This window comes from Suillus discolor, assembly GCF_016758755.1.
Source record: "Suillus discolor strain FC423 chromosome Unknown F5147scaffold_40, whole genome shotgun sequence".
NCBI lineage: Eukaryota > Fungi > Basidiomycota > Agaricomycetes > Boletales > Suillaceae > Suillus > Suillus discolor.
Genome location: NW_024541287.1, coordinates 30,402 through 49,731, shown reverse-complemented (window position 1 = coordinate 49,731; position 19,330 = coordinate 30,402). Strand labels below are relative to the sequence as shown.

Here is a 19,330-nt window from a genome sequence, read left to right as displayed (position 1 = left end):
AGCCCTATGTCCACACAGGTCCTGTCGATTGGTACATAATAATGTGGTATGGTTGTTACATGCTTTCGCTGCAGGTACACTGACTGAATTTTTACAGATGCATATCCCCATGCACCTACACTTGCTACTGACTTCACCTGTACATTCTGGAGTTTTACGTGGTACAATAAAAAAGAGCTCCAGAGTTGATAGCTAGGATGCTTCCTACCTTGGACCTTGGTAGTGGTCACCTAGTGTTTTAAAATATTGCACAATCATTACCTTCGTTGTGAACCATGGTACTTGTGACTCCCACCTTACCTTTGCCTAGGTGATTTCGCCCATCCTAGTTACCTTCGCCTGGATGCCAGGTTTACCAGTAATATCTTTAGTCATGATCCCATGGTAGAAAACAACATTGACAAGGATATAGACTACTTTGGGAGAACCGTATGTCATGTAGGGGAGACCACAAAGACATCATGACCTATGTAGGGTGGACCATATAGGGTGGACCACACCAACAGTATAGACCAACTAGGGCGGACCATATATCAGATATGGCAGGCCACAACACCATTGTAGAGTAATTAGGGAGGGCCATATGTCTCACAGGGCAGACCATAAAGACATTATAGCCTAAGTAGGGCAGACCGCAACACCATTATAGTCTAATTAGGGAGGACCATATGTTCCATAGGGCAGACCGCAAAGACATTATAGCCTACATAGGGCGGACCGCAACACCACTATAGACTAATTAGGGAGGACCATATGTCCCATAGGGCAGACCGCAAAGACATTATAGCCTATGTAGGGCGGACCACAACACCATTATAGACTAATTAGGGAGGACCATATGTGCCATAGGGCAGACCGCAAAGACATTATAGCCTATGTAGGGCGGACCACAACACCATTATAGACTAATTAGGGAGGACCATATGTGCCATAGGGCAGACCATAAAGACATTATAGCCCATGTAGGGCGGACCACAACACCATTATAGTCTAATTAGGGAGGACCATATGTCCCATAGGGCAGACCACAAAGACATTATAGCCTATGTAGGGTGGACCGCAGCAATGCTATAGACTAATTAGGGAGGACCATATGTCCCATAGGGCAGACCGCAAAGACATTATAGTGTATGTAGGGCAGACCGCAACAATGCTATAGACTAATTAGGGAGGACCATATGTCACATAGGGCGGACCACAAAGACAATATAGCCTACATAGGGTGGACCATATTTCATGTAGGGCAAACCACAACAACATGATAGACTAACTAGGGCAGACCATATATAATATAGGGTGGACCGCAACAACATGATCAGAATGCTGTACAGTACGAATCTATGATGTTGGTCCAGTACCCCTGCCAAGAAAAAAAATTGATGAATTGCGCAAAATGCCCCTTATTTTACACATTTTCACTTTCCCAGATCAGCCCCCCCTCCCTATGTCAGTCCAGCACCCCCGCCAAGAAAAATAGATGATGATCAGAATGCTGTATGGTACAAATCTATGATGTCAGTCAGTTTCCCTTCCAAGAAATAATTGATGATGATTGGACTGCTGTACGGTACGAATCTATGATGTTGGTCCAGTACCCCCACCAAGAAAAAATTGATGAGGATTGGAATGCTGTACGGTATGAATCTATGATGTCAGTCCAGTACCCCCACCAAGAAAAAATTGATGAATTGCACAAAATGGTATGTGAGTTCTTTCTGTCTGTCATATGCACATGTGGGTTAACAAATATCATATTCCGCCATATATGTGCGGACACCTTGATGATCTCACCAAGCTTGTACATCAAGTCATATTCACTCTGCATAGCACCACCACCTGGCATCAACTGCTATACTGGGACGGACAGGTGGAGGCGGGACAGGCATAACGGTGAGAATCATCCACTCAGGATGAGCATACTCATCTGAAAGACCTATTAGATGAAGGTCAGAGTCTGACATCTTCTTGAACATTGTATAAACCTCTGAAGACGGTGTAATCAGCTGCTTGTCAGGCTGCATTGATTTCACATCCTCACCCTCATCTTTGGGTCTCTTGTATTGGACGAAAAGCTTCAGTCCTTCTTTCCTAATGGCCAGTTGTACATGACCACATCCACCATGACCTTTCTTGGGCTCATCCACATCTCCTTCAGCACCATCTTCCTTGGGCTCGTCAGTCTCACAGACCATCTTGGTCTTGCAGTGCGCATGAGACCATATAAGATAGTGTGACATACCAGTTACAGAGACAAGATAACCCATCCCACCCCCTTATCATACACCTTTTCACTTTCCCAGAGATTTCACATCCTCACCCTCATCTTTGGGTCTCTTGTATTGGACGAAAAGCTTCAGTCCTTCTTTCCTAATGGCCAGTTGTATATGATCACATCCACCATGACCTTTCTTGGGCTCATCCGCATCTCTTTCAGCACCATCTTCCTTGGGCTCGTCAGTCTCACAGACCATCTTGGTGTTGCAGTGCGCCCATACAACGGCCATGTGCACCTTTGGATCGCAAATATGGCATGTGACAAAAAATATAAAAAAAATAGGATATTACAGAAAATATTATATTGAAAATTCACTGCATTCTACATGTTGCGCCGCTTGTGTAACGATTTTGTAGGGGAAGAAGGCATGAAGTCATTATCAATGTCATCCAGGTCATCCAGGTCATCCAGGTCATCCACGAGCGGATTTTTCTGGCCATACCTATATTCATCCGCCAATGCAATCTCCTCAATAGCATCCATCAGTTCCTCATCTTCAATTTCGCCATACTCCAGCTCACTCTCTCCATCACCCTCTCCATCTCCTTCCAAACTCTCGTCGTCATCATCCTCATCCCGAAACGACGATCGTGCCTGACTAAAAGCGGCTTGAACCAAAGCCTCGTCTGAGGGTCCCCAACTCGCAGTCATAGGCCACGCGCACGGAATACACTGAACCTTTTTCCTCCAGATGACGCAGATGTTGACAAGTTCATCTGCGCGAGACCCAAGGTGGAAAGACATCACTGGATCTGCGACTGTGAAATAATTAGATACTGTTCAGAACATTTGCACGCTGACGCACCTGCTTTATTCAAGGCAGTTTGCGTACTGTCCCACTCCGCTAACATCCATTCTTGAAGGACGGCCCTCTCCCGCATCAGTCGAGCCTCCTCCTCATTGCACCGGTCAACTTCAAGTTGCAACCGGATACAATTCCTGACCTTGTCATCCGATAGCCACGCTGGAGGGTGCAGAGTGTCGTCATCCAGCCCAACATCTTGCCAGATGTCGTCATCAACGTCGAGCTGAAAGATGCCATCACGTGGGATGATATGAGGGGGAACAGCATAAGGAGGTGCTCGCCGTTGTTGAATAAGAGACCGTAGTTGCAAACACAGACCGTTGTAGGTAGTGATTAATTTGAGGATGCCAGGCTCTCAGCGTTTGATTGAGTGTTGTGTATTCGCATGAAGTTTACGCTCAGCTGGAAAATTATGAGATGTATCAGTGTAATAAAACCATCAATGCACCATTGACTGTGGCTCTGTACGATCTCTCAAGTCTCTCCAATTCAAATTTTCGCTGATGAAGGCGATCACATGTGAGTTTTGATGACGCGAGCATTCAAGTGAACTGTAAGGTATATATCCTTCTTCATCTTCTCCAGGTTGACTTTGTCTTCCGTTCCAAGTGCCGCTCGACGACGTCAGAGAGTGTCAGCAGTTTTTTTATACCGGGACCGAGCATCTACAAGCTGCAGATCGACTTCCCCAATGTTAGGGACACGGACTGTTACAGGCATCTGTAACACCTACTAGAGCCCCAGCTCTGCCTACGCCTGCCCCCGCTCTACTAGACTCCCCGCGCAGCGGTGCGCCGCCCGCACCTAGAAAGACAGCGGTCTGGACCGCTATGACCCCGCCTGGTGCTATGACCCCGCCCCTGGCCTAGACGGCCTTGTACCTGATCCATGGAGGCTGTACGCCTCATGGTCACCCTAGATCAGTGCATGCACGCCGCATGTCACTTCATGAAGATCCGGAGCGCGCTTGGCGCTTCCTGTACCTATGCGCAGCTGCCCTTGGCGCAGCATGCTTGATCAGAGGTTAAGCCTCATGTATCTTATCTGAACCTCATGTCTTGCTATCATAGATTCACGATATACTATTGATTACAGACTGAGCTAGAATACTTGTAGTACTTCCCTATAAGTAGACACAGATTATTGTACTTAGACTTTACTTTAATCTACTAGGTTCATCCCCAGAACTTGCTCATCTAAGCTTACCAGCTTCCTTGTGTGAGACCGCACTTCTAAGTCGCCCCCATACGACTTAGCACGTATCCGCTAGCCCTGCATCTCGACGAGCGCCATCTTACCGAGATCGCCGGAGGAATCCTTGACGTTCCGTCAAGGCAAGACCACGCTCAGCTTCAGTAGACTCACTCGAGTCGTTGCTGAGAAGACCTATCCTAGTTCGCACACGCCGACCGACGGTCAGCGTAACACGGACAGCATGGAGTTGCATCTCGAGTTCGCGTATGGAGGCCTCCTGAGTTTGTAGCGTCTTCTCTAGTGCTAGGATAATGGTGATCACCTCCGCTGCCTTATTTTTAGATTGTCCTACATGATGTTCAGTTAAGCAGTAAGCACACTTAGATATTTACATACGCAGTGTGGGTCGCGTCTGGTGATCAACCTGGGCCTTCCACTCTACACGGAGCATATTCTCGTCCAACTCCAACTCATGTAAACGGTCCAGCGCATCATTCTTCTTTGATTGACAGTGGATCCAATGCCGATGGAGCCAGTGTCCGAATGCTTGCAATGATTTCGAGTCTAAGTGGCGAATTTGAGTATTGAGGACGAATAGTCGCTGATTAGACTGTGCCGAAGAGTGAGATTAATAGACTGATTAGAAAAGAGCATACGTACCCCTGAAACACGCAGGGAAGGGATGAGAGGCTTGAGGAAACTCCATAATCGTTCACATCCCTCACCATCAGACAAGCCGAATCCCTCTCGCTTCCTAGGGTGGTAAACGATCTGACACGGCCACTGGTGACCATACGCATGGAACACAGCAACAGCAAATGCGATGCGAGATAGAGTAGAATCATCCAAGAAATTCCACTTGCGACAGCTCCGTTCGAGCTGGCATCCAATGTCGTACAAAAGCCCGATGGTCATCTGAGTAGGTATATGTTTGAACAATCGGTCCAAGAGAGCAAGCGCATAATGTTGCTTTTCTCCTGCAGACGTCAGGTTCGCAATCCATAGGACACGGTCATGTCTACAAACCAGTGCCATAAGACCAGTATCGGTAAAGAAACGAGTACTTGCCTTCTCCCGCTTTTCGTCTGCAGCAATGAAGGAGTCGCCACATCCGTTCAAGACAGATACTGGTATGCGCATGCCCTTCTCATAGCTATCTTCATCAGGTTCAACCCTCGAGGTCCTTGCTTGCCGTCTGTCTCCGCGACACCTTTCAACAAAATCTTCCATTGCTTTTACATCATCCGTCGGTAGAAAGAAGGATGGTGTCGGGTTAGGAGGATCACTGCCAGTAGCACCGCGAAGGATTTGCAGAGCGTTTCTGTGTAAAGCACGCGTCAATGCAAACGATAACATCTGGCCTACAAATGATTAATCGATGTGGTAGCATAGTAAGAAATAACGCACATAGGAAGAGAATCTCTTGTTCCGTTTCGCCAATTGTTCCCTCCAAAACAGAGTGGGCACCGCGAGCGGAGATAATCACTAGGTTGGTCCACAGGAGCACCATCTTTCCGGGAACCAACGACGAGCGTAGAAATGTGGTCCTGAGCCAATACAGTCAAGACCTGGTACCAGTGGAACGCATTGCTGAAGCGACGCCGTAAGCTATCCTGTAGGAAGGTTAAGCATGGATATGCAACGATGAGATCAGAATTTTTTTACCTTCAGCCTCAACTTATATTTCATTCCGTCCAGAAAGGTCTCCAGCGCATCACACCACGCCGTTTGGTTGGGAGACTGACGAAGAAAAAGAAGGTGGACGAACTCGAGAAGTCGTAAGTCGACTGCCAGGGAGGGTGCCACGGGCGCACATGGAAAAAACCCGCAATGAAGAAGCTGAAGCGGGGCAGGCGAACAAGGGCAGGCGATGATGGTGATTTCCTCGAAAGCTGTAATGTACATCAGATTGAAGTTAGAAGAGAAAAATATGATGACATACCGTCAAAAAACACGCATGCAACTTTGATGCTACGAGTTCTGCACCCAGTTCTGCACTCTCCACCAGTCCGATGACGTATTGCTGGCATGTTGGCATGACGTAGCGATACAGTCTCTTGAATGTATGATAGATAGGGCACTATCATGCGCAGAATTACATCTTCAGACCATCTGCGCCATTGATTAGCCCTTTTCTGGGAGCTGGTGAGACGACGGGGACCAGCGTCATTAGAAAAATGTATTGAGTCGCTGAAGGGAAACACAGGTCCATCAGTCCATCTGTTCAGGGTTCCGTCCTACATATGGATGATGAACGACGTAGCCTTTGCTGTGCTAGACGTTGTCGTCCTGGCAGAACTAAGATGGGTGGTGGGCCAGGAAGATAGAGGTCGAGTTTCGTTGTCTCGCGGGGACGTTTCCATCTAGTTGAGCATCCGAGGTTCGCAAATGCTAGTAGTCAGCTGATATATTGACGGAGGTGATGAATGGTGGGTCGTTGCCTTGCGACGTCGAGGTTTTGGACGGCGGACTGCCATTGCGTAATACCTCAAGACTCGAAGTCAACAAGGCAGGAAACTGTGACACTGAAGTCAACCAGGGAAACTCAGCCCACGGACAGCGCAGTCTGGGGAAGTTTGATTATAGTGACCAGTGGTGGCGGAGGTTGATGGACAAAGTAAAATCGCTAGTGAAAAATCAAAACAATTGCATTAGGCTGAGGAATCACGTAACTTATGTGCGGTAGTGCAAATCATTTGTTATTTGAAATCCTTTCATGGCTATACTAAGTTGTTCCAGAAGAAAGCATGAGCCTTGTTGTCATAGCATAGAACACAAAGTGAACTCACCACCCCGCCATCATGATGAGTCTCTGGCTCAATGTCTGAAACATGCACGCAGTGAATACGTATCTTGATCTGGTGAAGGCATAAATCTAAGAACAAGAAAATAAATCATACAGATTGTAATGCCGGAGTAAGATTGTAGTCCGCTGATGGTAATGATACACAGCCGCATAACGGAATGCACTACTAGAAGGAACATAATGGAACGCACTACTAGAAGGAACACAACAGCATCAATTGCATTGTAAGGTAACGAGAACGAACAACAGAAAATACGCTAGGACAACTATGGAATCATGATTGCATGGGAAGCGAATGGGGTACGATGGGAGGCCTGCCGAAATGATCAAAAAATGTCTGGACGTAAAATGCCATGGCTACACGCTTGACTTCCCAAGACTTGGTATCTGTGAAGTTGTCTGATGTCAGCGGGGTCATAAGAAGAGGCAGCACGCCATCCCAATCGCAAAGCAGTCGGCGAAAATTCTCCACGTAAGGAAGACAGCCCTTCAGGGTGTTATCCCACAACCCGTAATGTTCCGACGGAAATGGCTCTGACCACATCACTAGACCAGCGTCGCCCGGGAAGATGCCATGGAGGAGTTGCTCACGACCAGCTGGATCTTCCTTCCATTGTCTCTGCGCCAAGTGACGATCAAGATCCCTCAACTCGTATCGAAAGCCAAGTTCAAACAGCTCCCATGTGACCTTCTGGGCTAGAAGAGCGGAAGGATTAGTAAGACTGCCGATGGAGATTTCTTCACCCCGAAATTCAACAACTCCATCTGGCGAAAATACATCGCCCTGAGATTCTAGCAAATCATCGCCGAACAACTCCCGCATCACCTGCTTCCGCTTCTCGGTGGCCGTAAGACCATTTCTGTCAGGAGCTTTCTCCTGATGAGATTGTGGCTGGGCAGAAGGCACACTACCAAGGAAGTCGCGCCAGAGTTGAGGAGTGGGATAAGTGCGTGGAGGATCGTGGTCGACTCGGCCTACCCACAGCACACGAGATGCAAGCCAATTGGCAAGATATATCTGCAGACGTTCAGGCAGTTTGGGGCCGATAAGAAGAGCAGGCTCAGGGAATCTATACCCCCGATCGATAACGTAGGGCGTGTGAATGCGCGACTGGTCCCTAATTGCAATTTTCATCGCTGCTTCCCAATGCAGGTTCGGCGGTGGAAGGTAAGGAGTGTCAGGGTCTTGCCACTTGTCCCTGGATTCGCCTGACTGAGCAGGACGAGCTTCAATGGAGTCTAAAATGGTGAGTATCCAACGTGCACAAAAGAAAGAGGCGCTTACATGGCTGGTGCTTTGGCTTACTCTTCTGTCGAGATGGCGCCTTGCCATGACTAGATCCTTTAGGATCGGAATTCGAGCTGGACGATGGTTGAGGGTTGGCTGCCTTGGGGTCTAAGTGCGTTGTACCTGCGTATAGGCGGCGAACGTGCACATGACAACTATGACCACCAGGACCGTGGTATATCACTTCGAATGGGCGAACTTTACTGCCCTCCGTGTACATGCCAATGATGATGTGATCTGGACGGGTAAGTAAAACTGGTTCGACAACCTTCATGTTCGGGGGAATGTATGCGCTTGCGCGAACATACCAAACGGGGACACCAGCGCAGAATAACTTCTCGCAGACGTCGCTACTCTGCACAAAAGTGCCCATCCAATCGCCCCGAACAGCATGACGAAGGCCTGAAGTCGTGAGAGGCTGAGCTATAAGTACCCAGTCGATGTCAGAGTAGATATCAAGAAAGAGACGCTGAGCATCGGTGACGAAAATGAGAAGATCACGAAATGTGAGGGGATGTGACTTCAAGCGTGCGACGGCATGTCGGAGGGACAAAAGGCAGCTGTTACAGGGATCTGTAACACCTACCAGAGCCCCAGCTCTCCCTACGCCTGCCCCCACTCTGCTAGACTCTCCGCGCGGCGGTGCGCCGCCTGCGCCTAGAAAGACAGTGGTCTGGACTGCTATGACCCCGCCCCTGGCGCTATGACCCCGCCTGGCGCTATGACCCCGCCCCTGGCCTAGACGGCCTTGTACCTAACCCATGGAGGCTGTACGCCTCATGGACACCCTAGATCAGCGCATGCATACCACATGTCGCTTCATGAAGATCCGGAGCGCGCTTGGCGCTTCCTGTACCTATGCGCAGCTGCCCTTGGCGCAGCATGCTTGATCAGAGGTTAAGCCTCATGTATCTTATCTGAACCTCATGTCTTGCTATCATAGATTTACGATATACTATTGATTACAGACTGAGCTAGAATACTTGTAGTACTTCCCTATAAGTAGACACAGATTATTGTACTTAGACTTTACTTTAATCTACTAGGTTCATCCCCAGAACTTGCTCATCTAAGCCTACCAGCTTCCTTGTGTGAGACCGCACTTCTAAGTCGCCCCCATACGACTTAGCACGTATCCGCTAGCCCTGCATCTCGACGAGCGCCATCTTACCGAGATCGCCGGAGGAATCCTTGACGTTCCGTCAAGGCCAGACCACGCTCAGCTTCAGTAGACTCACTCGAGTCGTCGCTGAGAAGACCCATCCTAGTTCGCACACGCCGACCCACAAGTCGACGTAACAGCAGCCATATATGACTTGGCCTCTGTCTGGCTGAGCCTGTCTATACTCATGGAGTCGTTGTTCTGCCAGCTTGAAGAGGGATTGCAAGCCTTCGACCTTATCCGACGCCAGTGTGCCCACAGGAAACGAATTCCCAGGAATGGACTTAAGATCATTCTGGGTAGGGGTGAACCAGGCCCAATAAAGTGGGTGAGGAGACAGAAAGGCCTCCTTTCGAGGTATGCAAGCGGCATAGCAAAATGTATCGTCGTAAGCCTGAGGCCATTGGAAACAATCGATAACACCAAAGTGACCATCTGCGCGCACTTGTAAGATTTCATCGTCGAAGTGACGGAATTCCGGAACGAAGTGCATGTTGGGAGTCGTGATGACAAGATTGCCCTGCACAGCAACGGCGCGAGCGTCGAAAGCTTGTAACCAAGCTGTTCGAAACTTTGGTGTTAGCACATGAAAGACAGATGGAGACACACATACTGTCTGGGAGGGCGGTATTCGCTTTGAATAGTGTCAGGGCGTTGGGCATGATGTGTACTACAAGTCTTCACTGCACAACGCAATGAACAAGCGAAAAAGTAGACATACCTTGTGTCAGTTGCGGAGTAAAATTGTGGGAGTTCGAGTTGCTGACCAGGAAGAGAGCAATAACGCCAGGATAAGGATGTAAGAGGAAATCAGTAAAAAGTAAATGAAAGACAAGTGAATACCTCACTGGCTGTGAGACGCTCAATGAAGATGTCAAAAAGAAACTTGAAGGACGAGCGGTGCAGATAAGATCCAGTTGCAAAGCACTCCTGCGGAGGATCTTCAACCCTACTGGTGCAACAGCGGGTGAGCAGCCAGGGCGATCCTCCAGACACGTAGTCTAGGAGTGTTAGACCAGCGACGCGCAGTCAACTGATCAATTAAAATGAACGGCACGAAGCCAGTTCGGATGGATACAGGCCGGAGTTGAGTGATATCCTGGGGGGACGATAGAAACATGGGGATGAGTGAAAAGAGAGGATCAGCGACAGTAGTTAGTAGCAAAAGAGAAATATCATCAAGTGGGAAAATCCCAAATGAAGTTCCGACTAAATGTTAGTTGCAAGTTCGATTGTGGGAAAGTCCCATATCTTTGCACTTACTCAATCTCGCTCGTCCATCGTCTCCATCGTCCATCGTCGTCTCCATCGTCCTCCATCCATCATCCTACCACCCTTATCTTTCGCCCCGACAAACGTTCCACCTGGATTTCCTGGTCCCATCCTATTTTGAATTGGCTTCGTGCCATTCACATCCTGATCCATTGACTTCGTGTCTTTGATCAATCACTCCTAGACTGCATGTCTGGAGGATCGCCCTGGCTGCTCACCCGCTGCAGCACCAGTAGGGTTGAAGATCCTCCGTGGGAGTGCCCTATATTTTCTATCCGCTCGGTCTTGCTTGGACCTTCAGCATCGAGCCTCTCAGTTGAGTGCGCACTTATTTCTCTTCCTCTACTCCTTCTTCTGACTTTCCTTAATGTCTTTTTGGGTCTCGTTTGCCTTGTGCCTCACTTGCTGGTGTGACGCCCATCTCCTTCAGTTGAGTGCACAATTTATTTGTTTTATCTACTACTGATTTTCCTTCGTGTCATTTTGGGGACTCGCGCAACCTTCGATTTTCAATTTCATTGGTCAGTTTGGTTCTCTATCCCTCAATGCGTTCACTCGATCCCTGATACTTTTTCATGTGGCTTACTATCTTCCCGTTCATCCGATCCATGACCAGCACCATTCGTTTTCGGTGTCATCGGTCAGTTTGTTTCTCTATCCCTGGTACTCCCTCATGTAGCTTACTATCTATCAGGAACCTTTGAATCAGAGTTTCATTGTATCACAATGGTCAGTCTACCGCTTGTTCTACTGTAGGGATTCATACTTAACGCAGATCTATCAACTTGTAGCGTGATTGGTTGATCTACTGCATGTTCTAGAGTTGGTTCTAATGTTCATTGTTATCACAGATCTTCTTACCAATTTCTTGGCTCCATTTCGTTACTGTCACATCCTGCATGATCCGTGGCGCCCACTTTGTTCGGCTGTCAAGCGAATAGAATCATTCCTTGGCAATCCCAAACCCACTAACCACCTTAGGGTCTTGTGATTGTATATATAATGCTATCCGATCTGTAGGTACCCTTTCAATTTCTAGTTTTTTTTACTTGCTCTTACAATCAGAATTTCTCTTTCGCGTATCCTTACCTGACTTCGCGTCGGTGCAATACAATTGTGGAGAAACTTCGTGTTTCTTTCAAGATATCATACCTTCTTCGTATCTTCGTGACTACGAGGAACAGTTTCAAATATGCCTCTTCTTACCCGCTCTGGACGCCAGTCAAAAGTCCCACTTCGAGCCGACCAGGTTTCTACCCATACGTCAAAGGATGGCAACGAAGCATGTTCCCACCCTGGTCCAAAGTCGGCCAACGCCAATGTAAGCTTATAGCAGTCATTTGCCATCTACTGACTCGTTGTTAGGTACCTCGCCCTCGGCCTAAGGCTCGTCCCCTTCGAAGGTCCGAACGTTCTGACCCTTTGACATCATCTGCTGAGGAAGAAATTTTCTTTTCCAATTTTGCCAGGCATTCATTCGTCAGGAACAAGTCCAATGATGCAAGTGAGGATCCCGAGGCACAGTTATCTGACCCTGATGGTAAGTTCACTTACCACCTTCTGACTACTGCTGATGATTCCACAGAGGATAATGATACACAGCAAGTTGAAGGTTTGTTTTCTCTTTGGTCTTCAACTTTGAATAACTCTTGTCCCTCAGCTTCTCCCAGGGATGACAGTTCTGTTCTCCGCAATGAGAGTGACACGGGTACAGGTATTGTTTACCCATCTGCAAAATAGTTTTTGGCATTGACAGTGTTTTAGTAACAGGCAACAAAAATCAAACCCAACGTAAGTTCCACCATTCATGTCATTTGGTTGTAAATAATTAATACGTATTGCAGGTCCATCCAATGGTGAATATTGTAGTCCTGCAGCGACAAACGAAAGGGAGACAACAGCCGGTAAGTTTTGTTACATCGTTTATGGTACACAATTAACATATTCCATTATAGCTCCGTCCGACAGCGAGTCTGGCAATCCTGCAGCGACGAACGAAAGGGAGACAACAGCCGGTAAGTTTTGTTACATCATTTATGGTACACAATTAACATATTCCATTATAGCTCCATCCAACAGCGAGTCTGGCAATCCTGCAGCGACAAATGAACAAGATGAGACTGCGGGTGATTTTTCTTCAAACATCTCATGGTACACTGCTAATATATTTATCACAGCTCAGTCTGACGGCGAGCACGGCAGCAACATAGCAACGAACAACGGGGTCAACATTGCAGGTAGGTTTCGTGTTACATTTTTTTTTAAGTGAAATGACCAAACATGTCATACGACAGTTCCGTCCTTGAATGAACCCGATGGTCATGCAGCGGTTAATGAAAGGAGGATCAATGCATGTAAGTTTCTTCATCCAATTCATAGTACATACACTAACATAATTTATAAAAGCTCCATCCAACGCTCACAGCGTGATCAAAACAAACAAAAGGGAGAATACTGCAGGTAGGTTTCACTATACATTTGGTAGTACACCGCTCATGTGTTTGGTAACATCGATAGCCCATCGCCCACGCAGATCCGGTGCCCGGAAGTCATACTTACCTTCTGACGAGGGGAAATCTGTAGAGAGCTCTGGCTCTGATAGCAACTGGGCTGCAACAGAAGAGCAGCGAAAGAAAGCAGAGCGCCATGCAAATCCCATGAGGTCCCCCAGCCCATCTACAGAGGGACATCAGAAGGGCAAAGCAGTGGCAGAGGCAGAGGCAGACGACAATGATGATGATTCTGAGGGTTGCGACGAAGAAGACAAGCTTGAAGACGGGGACGAGACCACGCGCAAAGCGGGCAGACTATCTAAGGAAGCTATTCTGGCAGTACATGAATTTGGGAGGAGGGTCCAGGAGGAAGCGACTGAAATTGGCAAACAGTTTGGGAAACATCAGCAGGTCATTCTGACGGAGGCAGGATTAGCTAGGAAAGCAACTCGCAAGGGTCCATTTGGAACCAGCATCAGGCCTGGTTTAAAACTGTGCTGCACCCATCCAAAGCAGGTATGTTATTGCGCTGAAGGTTGTTCCGATCTATGTTCATACCCTTTCAGCGAGCTTGCAGGCATGGAAAGCCAAGCAGGCTGAGCATTATCATGCCCACTCACACAAGGACCCTAAGAACGCGGCTCTCTGGAAACAAATCCGAGAGCATTTTGATCATGCGGTTGCCACTCCTGACGATCTATCCTCTCGAGAGTCATGCAGTCTTATGATGGCAGTCCGTGAAATATTTGCGAAATCGGTGAGTGCTGTTTTGGTGACTAACGTTTACTGGTAACTAACGTTTATTGATAATGCGACCTTCTGAAGGCTTTGTACTGGCACCGCACATACAGAATTCATGTCGCTGGCATTGTGATTTATCCAGGAGATGAGGAGTCTGGCCGCCAGGCCTCTGGCTTTTTTGCGGGGTCAGATATTGTAAAGGCCCTCATTGACGCTCAACGAGTTGATGCCAAGCATATGATAGATGAGATCACGACAATCCTTAAGTGCGTTTTGTTTTTAATTAGAGGCTACGTCATGCTAACATACTACAGGTACAAGGATTTAGAAGCTGCGCAAGCAGGAGGCAAGAATATCAATTTTCTTCCGCCGCCTGCCCCGGTTGCCAATGCTTCGCTTCTATGCAATGGTAAATCCGACAGGGATAGAAATCGCATGGTTGCACCTGTGGTTATCAGCGAAGCATTTGGTTAGTATCTCTCACCTGATCGTACTGCCATTGTACTCACATTTTTAATAGCTGAAGCCGGTCATGTGCTAAAGACTTCCAATAGTAGATGGATGACAATGCTTGACGTCCTGTACTCGACAAGGTTATGCATCCATGACTGGCCCGCCGGAGTTCAGCCCCCTGGCCCTGATTTTGACCTCAAATCGCTGTCCGCAAGTCAGTTACGCGCCCTGGTGGGTCCGTATTTGAGGATTCATCTCAGTGAGATGTATGAAGCTGAGTTGGGCCGAGATGAGGATGAGGATGATAGCGATGCAGAGAAAGGCAAGATGGCCAAGCGGAAAGGCAAGTCCAAGAAGTCTAATGAGCATCGACGAACAAAGGGCGTGGTCGTGGAGGTGCCTGATGTTCTCTTATCTATCCAGGGTTGGAATCCTCGTGCGTTTTCCCGTATTCGAAATCGCCACCGATTAATATCTTCGCACTACAGTTCAGTTGCAAGACCTTACCTCGTACACTGGCGAGGTGTTCGAAATCCCTCTTGTCATTGATACAGATGGTGTCATCTTACGTCGTCTCAAAGATTCAGAAAAATTTATTAAGGATCTCCCTCCCCACGTCACTTGCAAGCATATAGGCATGATTCGTCCAGAAACTCCGACCTCAGATGCAAGTGCAGAGCATTCTGGCTCAGAGGCTCCACGTCCTAACTTGGTAAATTTATGATTCAACTGAAGATCTTTGTACTCATTACCAGCAGGTTTCTCACACACGTGGTATGGTTCCATGTGCCACCTCTGGGGCTCCGCGCTCTAACCTTGGGGCTACGCGCTCTAACCAATGGGCTTCACGCTCCGCCGCTGGGGCTTCGCACTCCGCCGCTGGGGCTCCGCGCTCCAATCAATTTGTCCCTAGGCACATGGACTATGACAATCACGCTGACTACAGTGACCCCCCAGATGACTATGACAATCTCCCACCATCATCTCCTTTTTCCCCTGCTACGCCTCGAGGTTCAAATGCAAATGCAGCCCATGGACAATCCCAGTACAACCGTCTGTGTGAAGACATCCGCCATTCTTTGGCCTCTAAGTCTGACACTCGGAAACGACCTCGTGGTGATTATGAAACTATCAGTGAGGCCGACGACATCGAGACTGCCGTGGTAGATGATAGGCATTGGGCCAGGATGCGCGTACGTCGTCTACATCTTTATTTTATTTTATTTTTTCAATCTCAACCAACCTTTTGAATCGCAGGACAGGACAAGCATGGATCAAAGGTCTACTCTTGGGCATCAGTAAGTTACTATTCAATTGTCATTTTATTTTACGGTGCTAATTCATTGCCATTCCCTTAGTCATAAGCCGATTGCTCGTGCTCTGTCCATGGCACGAGCCGTCCCAAATAGGAACGCTGCGCGCTTACCATCTCGTTCGTCAGCGGCACCCTATACTGATCGTTCGCCTTCACGCCAGCACGGCCGTTGAGTGGCTGTTGAAGCTGAGTATGAATTTGATTCCTACTGATCTTCATAGCAAGTATATCATTCTCGCATGTTTTGGTTTGGATCCTTACTGGGTTGCAACTTCTCATATTATGTTTTAACCTCACTCACTCGTGCCCTGTCCAGTTGCTCGTCATGTTATGCCCCTTATGTGTATGCCCCTTCATCACTTATGCTTTATGCCTTTTTATTGTCACGTGCATACTATGATCAGATAAGTGATAGACATTGATGCGAATATCACTATGTTTTTCCAGCCGTCTCACTAGAGAATACTGTCCGAAGTGTGACCGTTTAAATTTGCTAGTCTTAATGTGAATTCTCGATGACCTTATTGAGGGTTTTTGGTACGAATTCTACACCTGCCGCCACAGTAACATTGTAAGGTGCATTGTAGCACCATTTTCATTAATATATTCTGACTTCACAGCCTTCATTTTGCACCACCACATCTCATGGTTCTTTACATGCTGGATGTTTCCATGTAGTTTATCATATGGCAAGTACATGTACAAAAAATGAAACAAATGAAAATTGAGTGCATAGACAATAGTTATGTGATGAATCGAGTACATAGGGGGCGGGGAGGCTATCTGGGAAAGTGAAAAGGTGTGTAATAAGGGGGTGGGGTGGGTTATCCTGTCCTTGTAACTTGTATGTCACACTATCTCATATGTTCTGCCTTACTTAGTAGTCTATGGTTAACCTGCATGTGCATATGACAGACAGAAAGAACTCACATACCATTTTGCAAAATTCATCAATTTTTTCTCGACCGTCATCATAGATTCATATGGTACAGCATTCCAATCTTCATCAATTTTTTCTTGGCGGGGGTACTGGACCATCATCATAGATTCATACTGTACAGCATTCTGATCATTCTTGGCAGGAGTACTAGACCATCATCATAGATTCATACTGTACAGCATTCCAATCATCATCAATTTTTCTTCACAGGAGTACTGACCGACATAGGGAGAGGGGGTCTGTAATAAAGGGCATTTTGTGCAATTCATCAATTTTTTCTTGGTGGGGGTACTGGACCAACTTCATAGATTTGCACCATACAGCATTCTGATCATTCTTGGTGGGGGTACTGGACTGACATCATAGATTCGTACCATACAGCATTCTGATCATGACCAAGATGGTCTGTGAGACTGACGAGCCCAAGGAAGATGGTGCTGAAGGAGATGTGGATGAGCCCAAGAAAGGTCATGGTGGATGTGGTCATGTACAACTGGCCATTAGGAAAGAAGGACTGAAGCTTTTCGTCCAATACAAGAGACCCAAAGATGAGGGTGAGGATGTGAAATCAATGCAGCCTGACAAGCAGCTGATTACACCGTCTTCAGAGGTTTATACAATGTTCAAGAAGATGTCAGACTCTGACCTTCATCTAATAGGTCTTTCAGATGAGTATGCTCATCCTGAGTGGATGATTCTCACCGTTATGCCTGTCCCGCCTCCACCTGTCCGTCCCAGTATAGCAGTTGATGCCAGGTGGTGGTGCTATGCAGAGTGAATATGACTTGATGTACAAGCTTGGTGAGATCATCAAGGTGTCCGCACATATATGGCGGAATATGATATTTGTTAACCCACATGTGCATATGACAGACAGAAAGAACTCACATACCATTTTGTGCAATTCATCAATTTTTTCTTGGTGGGGGTACTGGACTGACATCATAGATTCATACCGTACAGCATTCCAATCCTCATCAATTTTTTCTTGGTGGGGGTACTGGACCAACATCATAGATTCGTACCGTACAGCAGTCCAATCATCATCAATTATTTCTTGGAAGGGAAACTGACTGACATCATAGATTTGTACCATACAGCATTCTGATCATCATCTATTTTTCTTGGCGGGGGTGCTGGACTGACATAGGGAGGGGGGGCTGATCTGGGAAAGTGAAAATGTGTAAAATAAGGGGCATTTTGCGCAATTCATCAATTTTTTTTTCTTGGCAGGGGTACTGGACCAACATCATAGATTCGTACTGTACAGCATTCTGATCATGTTGTTGCGGTCCACCCTATATTATATATGGTCTGCCCTAGTTAGTCTATCATGTTGTTGTGGTTTGCCCTACATGAAATATGGTCCACCCTATGTAGGCTATATTGTCTTTGTGGTCCGCCCTATGTGACATATGGTCCTCCCTAATTAGTCTATAGCATTGCTGCGGTCCACCCTACATAGGCTATAATGTCTTTGTGGTCTGCCCTATGGGACATATGGTCCTCCCTAATTAGACTATAATGGTGTTGTGGTCCGCCCTACATGGGCTATAATGTCTTTATGGTCTGCCCTATGGCACATATGGTCCTCCCTAATTAGTCTATAATGGTGTTGTGGTCCGCCCTACATAGGCTATAATGTCTTTGCGGTCTGCCCTATGGGACATATGGTCCTCCCTAATTAGTCTATAGTGGTGTTGCGGTCCGCCCTATGTAGGCTATAATGTCTTTGCGGTCTGCCCTATGGAACATATGGTCCTCCCTAATTAGACTATAATGGTGTTGCGGTCTGCCCTACTTAGGCTATAATGTCTTTATGGTCTGCCCTGTGAGACATATGGCCCTCCCTAATTACTCTACAATGGTGTTGTGGCCTGCCATATCTGATATATGGTCCGCCCTAGTTGGTCTATACTGTTGGTGTGGTCCACCCTATATGGTCCACCCTACATAGGTCATGATGTCTTTGTGGTCTCCCCTACATGACATACGGTTCTCCCAAAGTAGTCTATATCCTTGTCAATGTTGTTTTCTACCATGGGATCATGACTAAAGATATTACTGGTAAACCTGGCATCCAGGCGAAGGTAACTAGGATGGGCGAAATCACCTAGGCAAAGGTAAGGTGGGAGTCACAAGTACCATGGTTCACAACGAAGGTAATGATTGTGCAATATTTTAAAACACTAGGTGACCACTACCAAGGTCCAAGGTAGGAAGCATCCTAGCTATCAACTCTGGAGCTCTTTTTTATTGTACCACGTAAAACTCCAGAATGTACAGGTGAAGTCAGTAGCAAGTGTAGGTGCATGGGGATATGCATCTGTAAAAATTCAGTCAGTGTACCTGCAGCGAAAGCATGTAACAACCATACCACATTATTATGTACCAATCGACAGGACCTGTGTGGACATAGGGCTTAAACTAGTCAAAGAGGCTCAGCTGAGTGACAGATAAGAAAGGTAGGTCCAGGTATGCCGGTAACACATAGACAAATATGGTAATGCAATCATACAAGCCTAGTGCAGGCTTGATTGTCACAGTGTATCCTTTGTATTATTAGTGCGAGAAGATTGATTGAATT

The 19,330-nt window shown here is 47.1% G+C and overlaps 5 protein-coding genes across 5 annotated transcripts; 2 read left to right on the top strand and 3 right to left on the bottom strand.

Moving 5' to 3' along the window:
* Nucleotides 1-569: 569 nt before the first annotated feature.
* On the bottom strand, nucleotides 570-2,504 carry F5147DRAFT_746516 (uncharacterized protein; the record flags this gene model as incomplete). Its single annotated transcript, XM_041439854.1, is given in 4 exon segments — nucleotides 570-587; nucleotides 1,745-1,836; nucleotides 1,856-2,125; nucleotides 2,405-2,504. 4 exon segments carry the CDS (start codon nucleotides 2,502-2,504, stop codon nucleotides 570-572), a joined length of 480 nt encoding a protein of 159 aa, XP_041290951.1.
* A 3,131-nt stretch (nucleotides 2,505-5,635) lies between these two features.
* Nucleotides 5,636-6,409, bottom strand: F5147DRAFT_579822 (uncharacterized protein; the record flags this gene model as incomplete). Its single annotated transcript, XM_041431505.1, has 3 exons — nucleotides 5,636-5,887; nucleotides 5,940-6,166; nucleotides 6,217-6,409. Coding segments are annotated over 3 exons (672 nt in total), but the record flags the coding sequence as incomplete, so codon positions are not given.
* Nucleotides 6,410-7,354: 945 nt separating this feature from the next.
* Nucleotides 7,355-10,074, bottom strand: F5147DRAFT_579745 (uncharacterized protein; the record flags this gene model as incomplete). The annotated part of the gene is made up of 3 exons (XM_041431501.1): nucleotides 7,355-8,307; nucleotides 8,387-8,928; nucleotides 9,716-10,074. Coding segments are annotated over 3 exons (1,854 nt in total), but the record flags the coding sequence as incomplete, so codon positions are not given.
* Nucleotides 10,075-11,994: 1,920 nt separating this feature from the next.
* F5147DRAFT_775471 (uncharacterized protein) lies at nucleotides 11,995-15,976 on the top strand (the record flags this gene model as incomplete). The annotated part of the gene is made up of 20 exons (XM_041441732.1): nucleotides 11,995-12,123; nucleotides 12,168-12,342; nucleotides 12,388-12,414; nucleotides 12,463-12,516; nucleotides 12,573-12,593; nucleotides 12,647-12,706; nucleotides 12,758-12,817; nucleotides 12,869-12,928; nucleotides 12,980-13,039; nucleotides 13,097-13,156; nucleotides 13,209-13,262; nucleotides 13,320-13,810; nucleotides 13,872-14,051; nucleotides 14,120-14,301; nucleotides 14,350-14,504; nucleotides 14,556-14,924; nucleotides 14,977-15,200; nucleotides 15,247-15,681; nucleotides 15,746-15,786; nucleotides 15,847-15,976. 20 exons carry the CDS (start codon nucleotides 11,995-11,997, stop codon nucleotides 15,974-15,976), a joined length of 2,967 nt encoding a protein of 988 aa, XP_041290948.1.
* A 1,167-nt stretch (nucleotides 15,977-17,143) lies between these two features.
* On the top strand, nucleotides 17,144-17,683 carry F5147DRAFT_746514 (uncharacterized protein; the record flags this gene model as incomplete). The annotated part of the gene is given in 3 exon segments (XM_041439853.1): nucleotides 17,144-17,480; nucleotides 17,500-17,591; nucleotides 17,621-17,683. 3 exon segments carry the CDS (start codon nucleotides 17,144-17,146, stop codon nucleotides 17,681-17,683), a joined length of 492 nt encoding a protein of 163 aa, XP_041290947.1.
* Nucleotides 17,684-19,330: the final 1,647 nt, after the last annotated feature.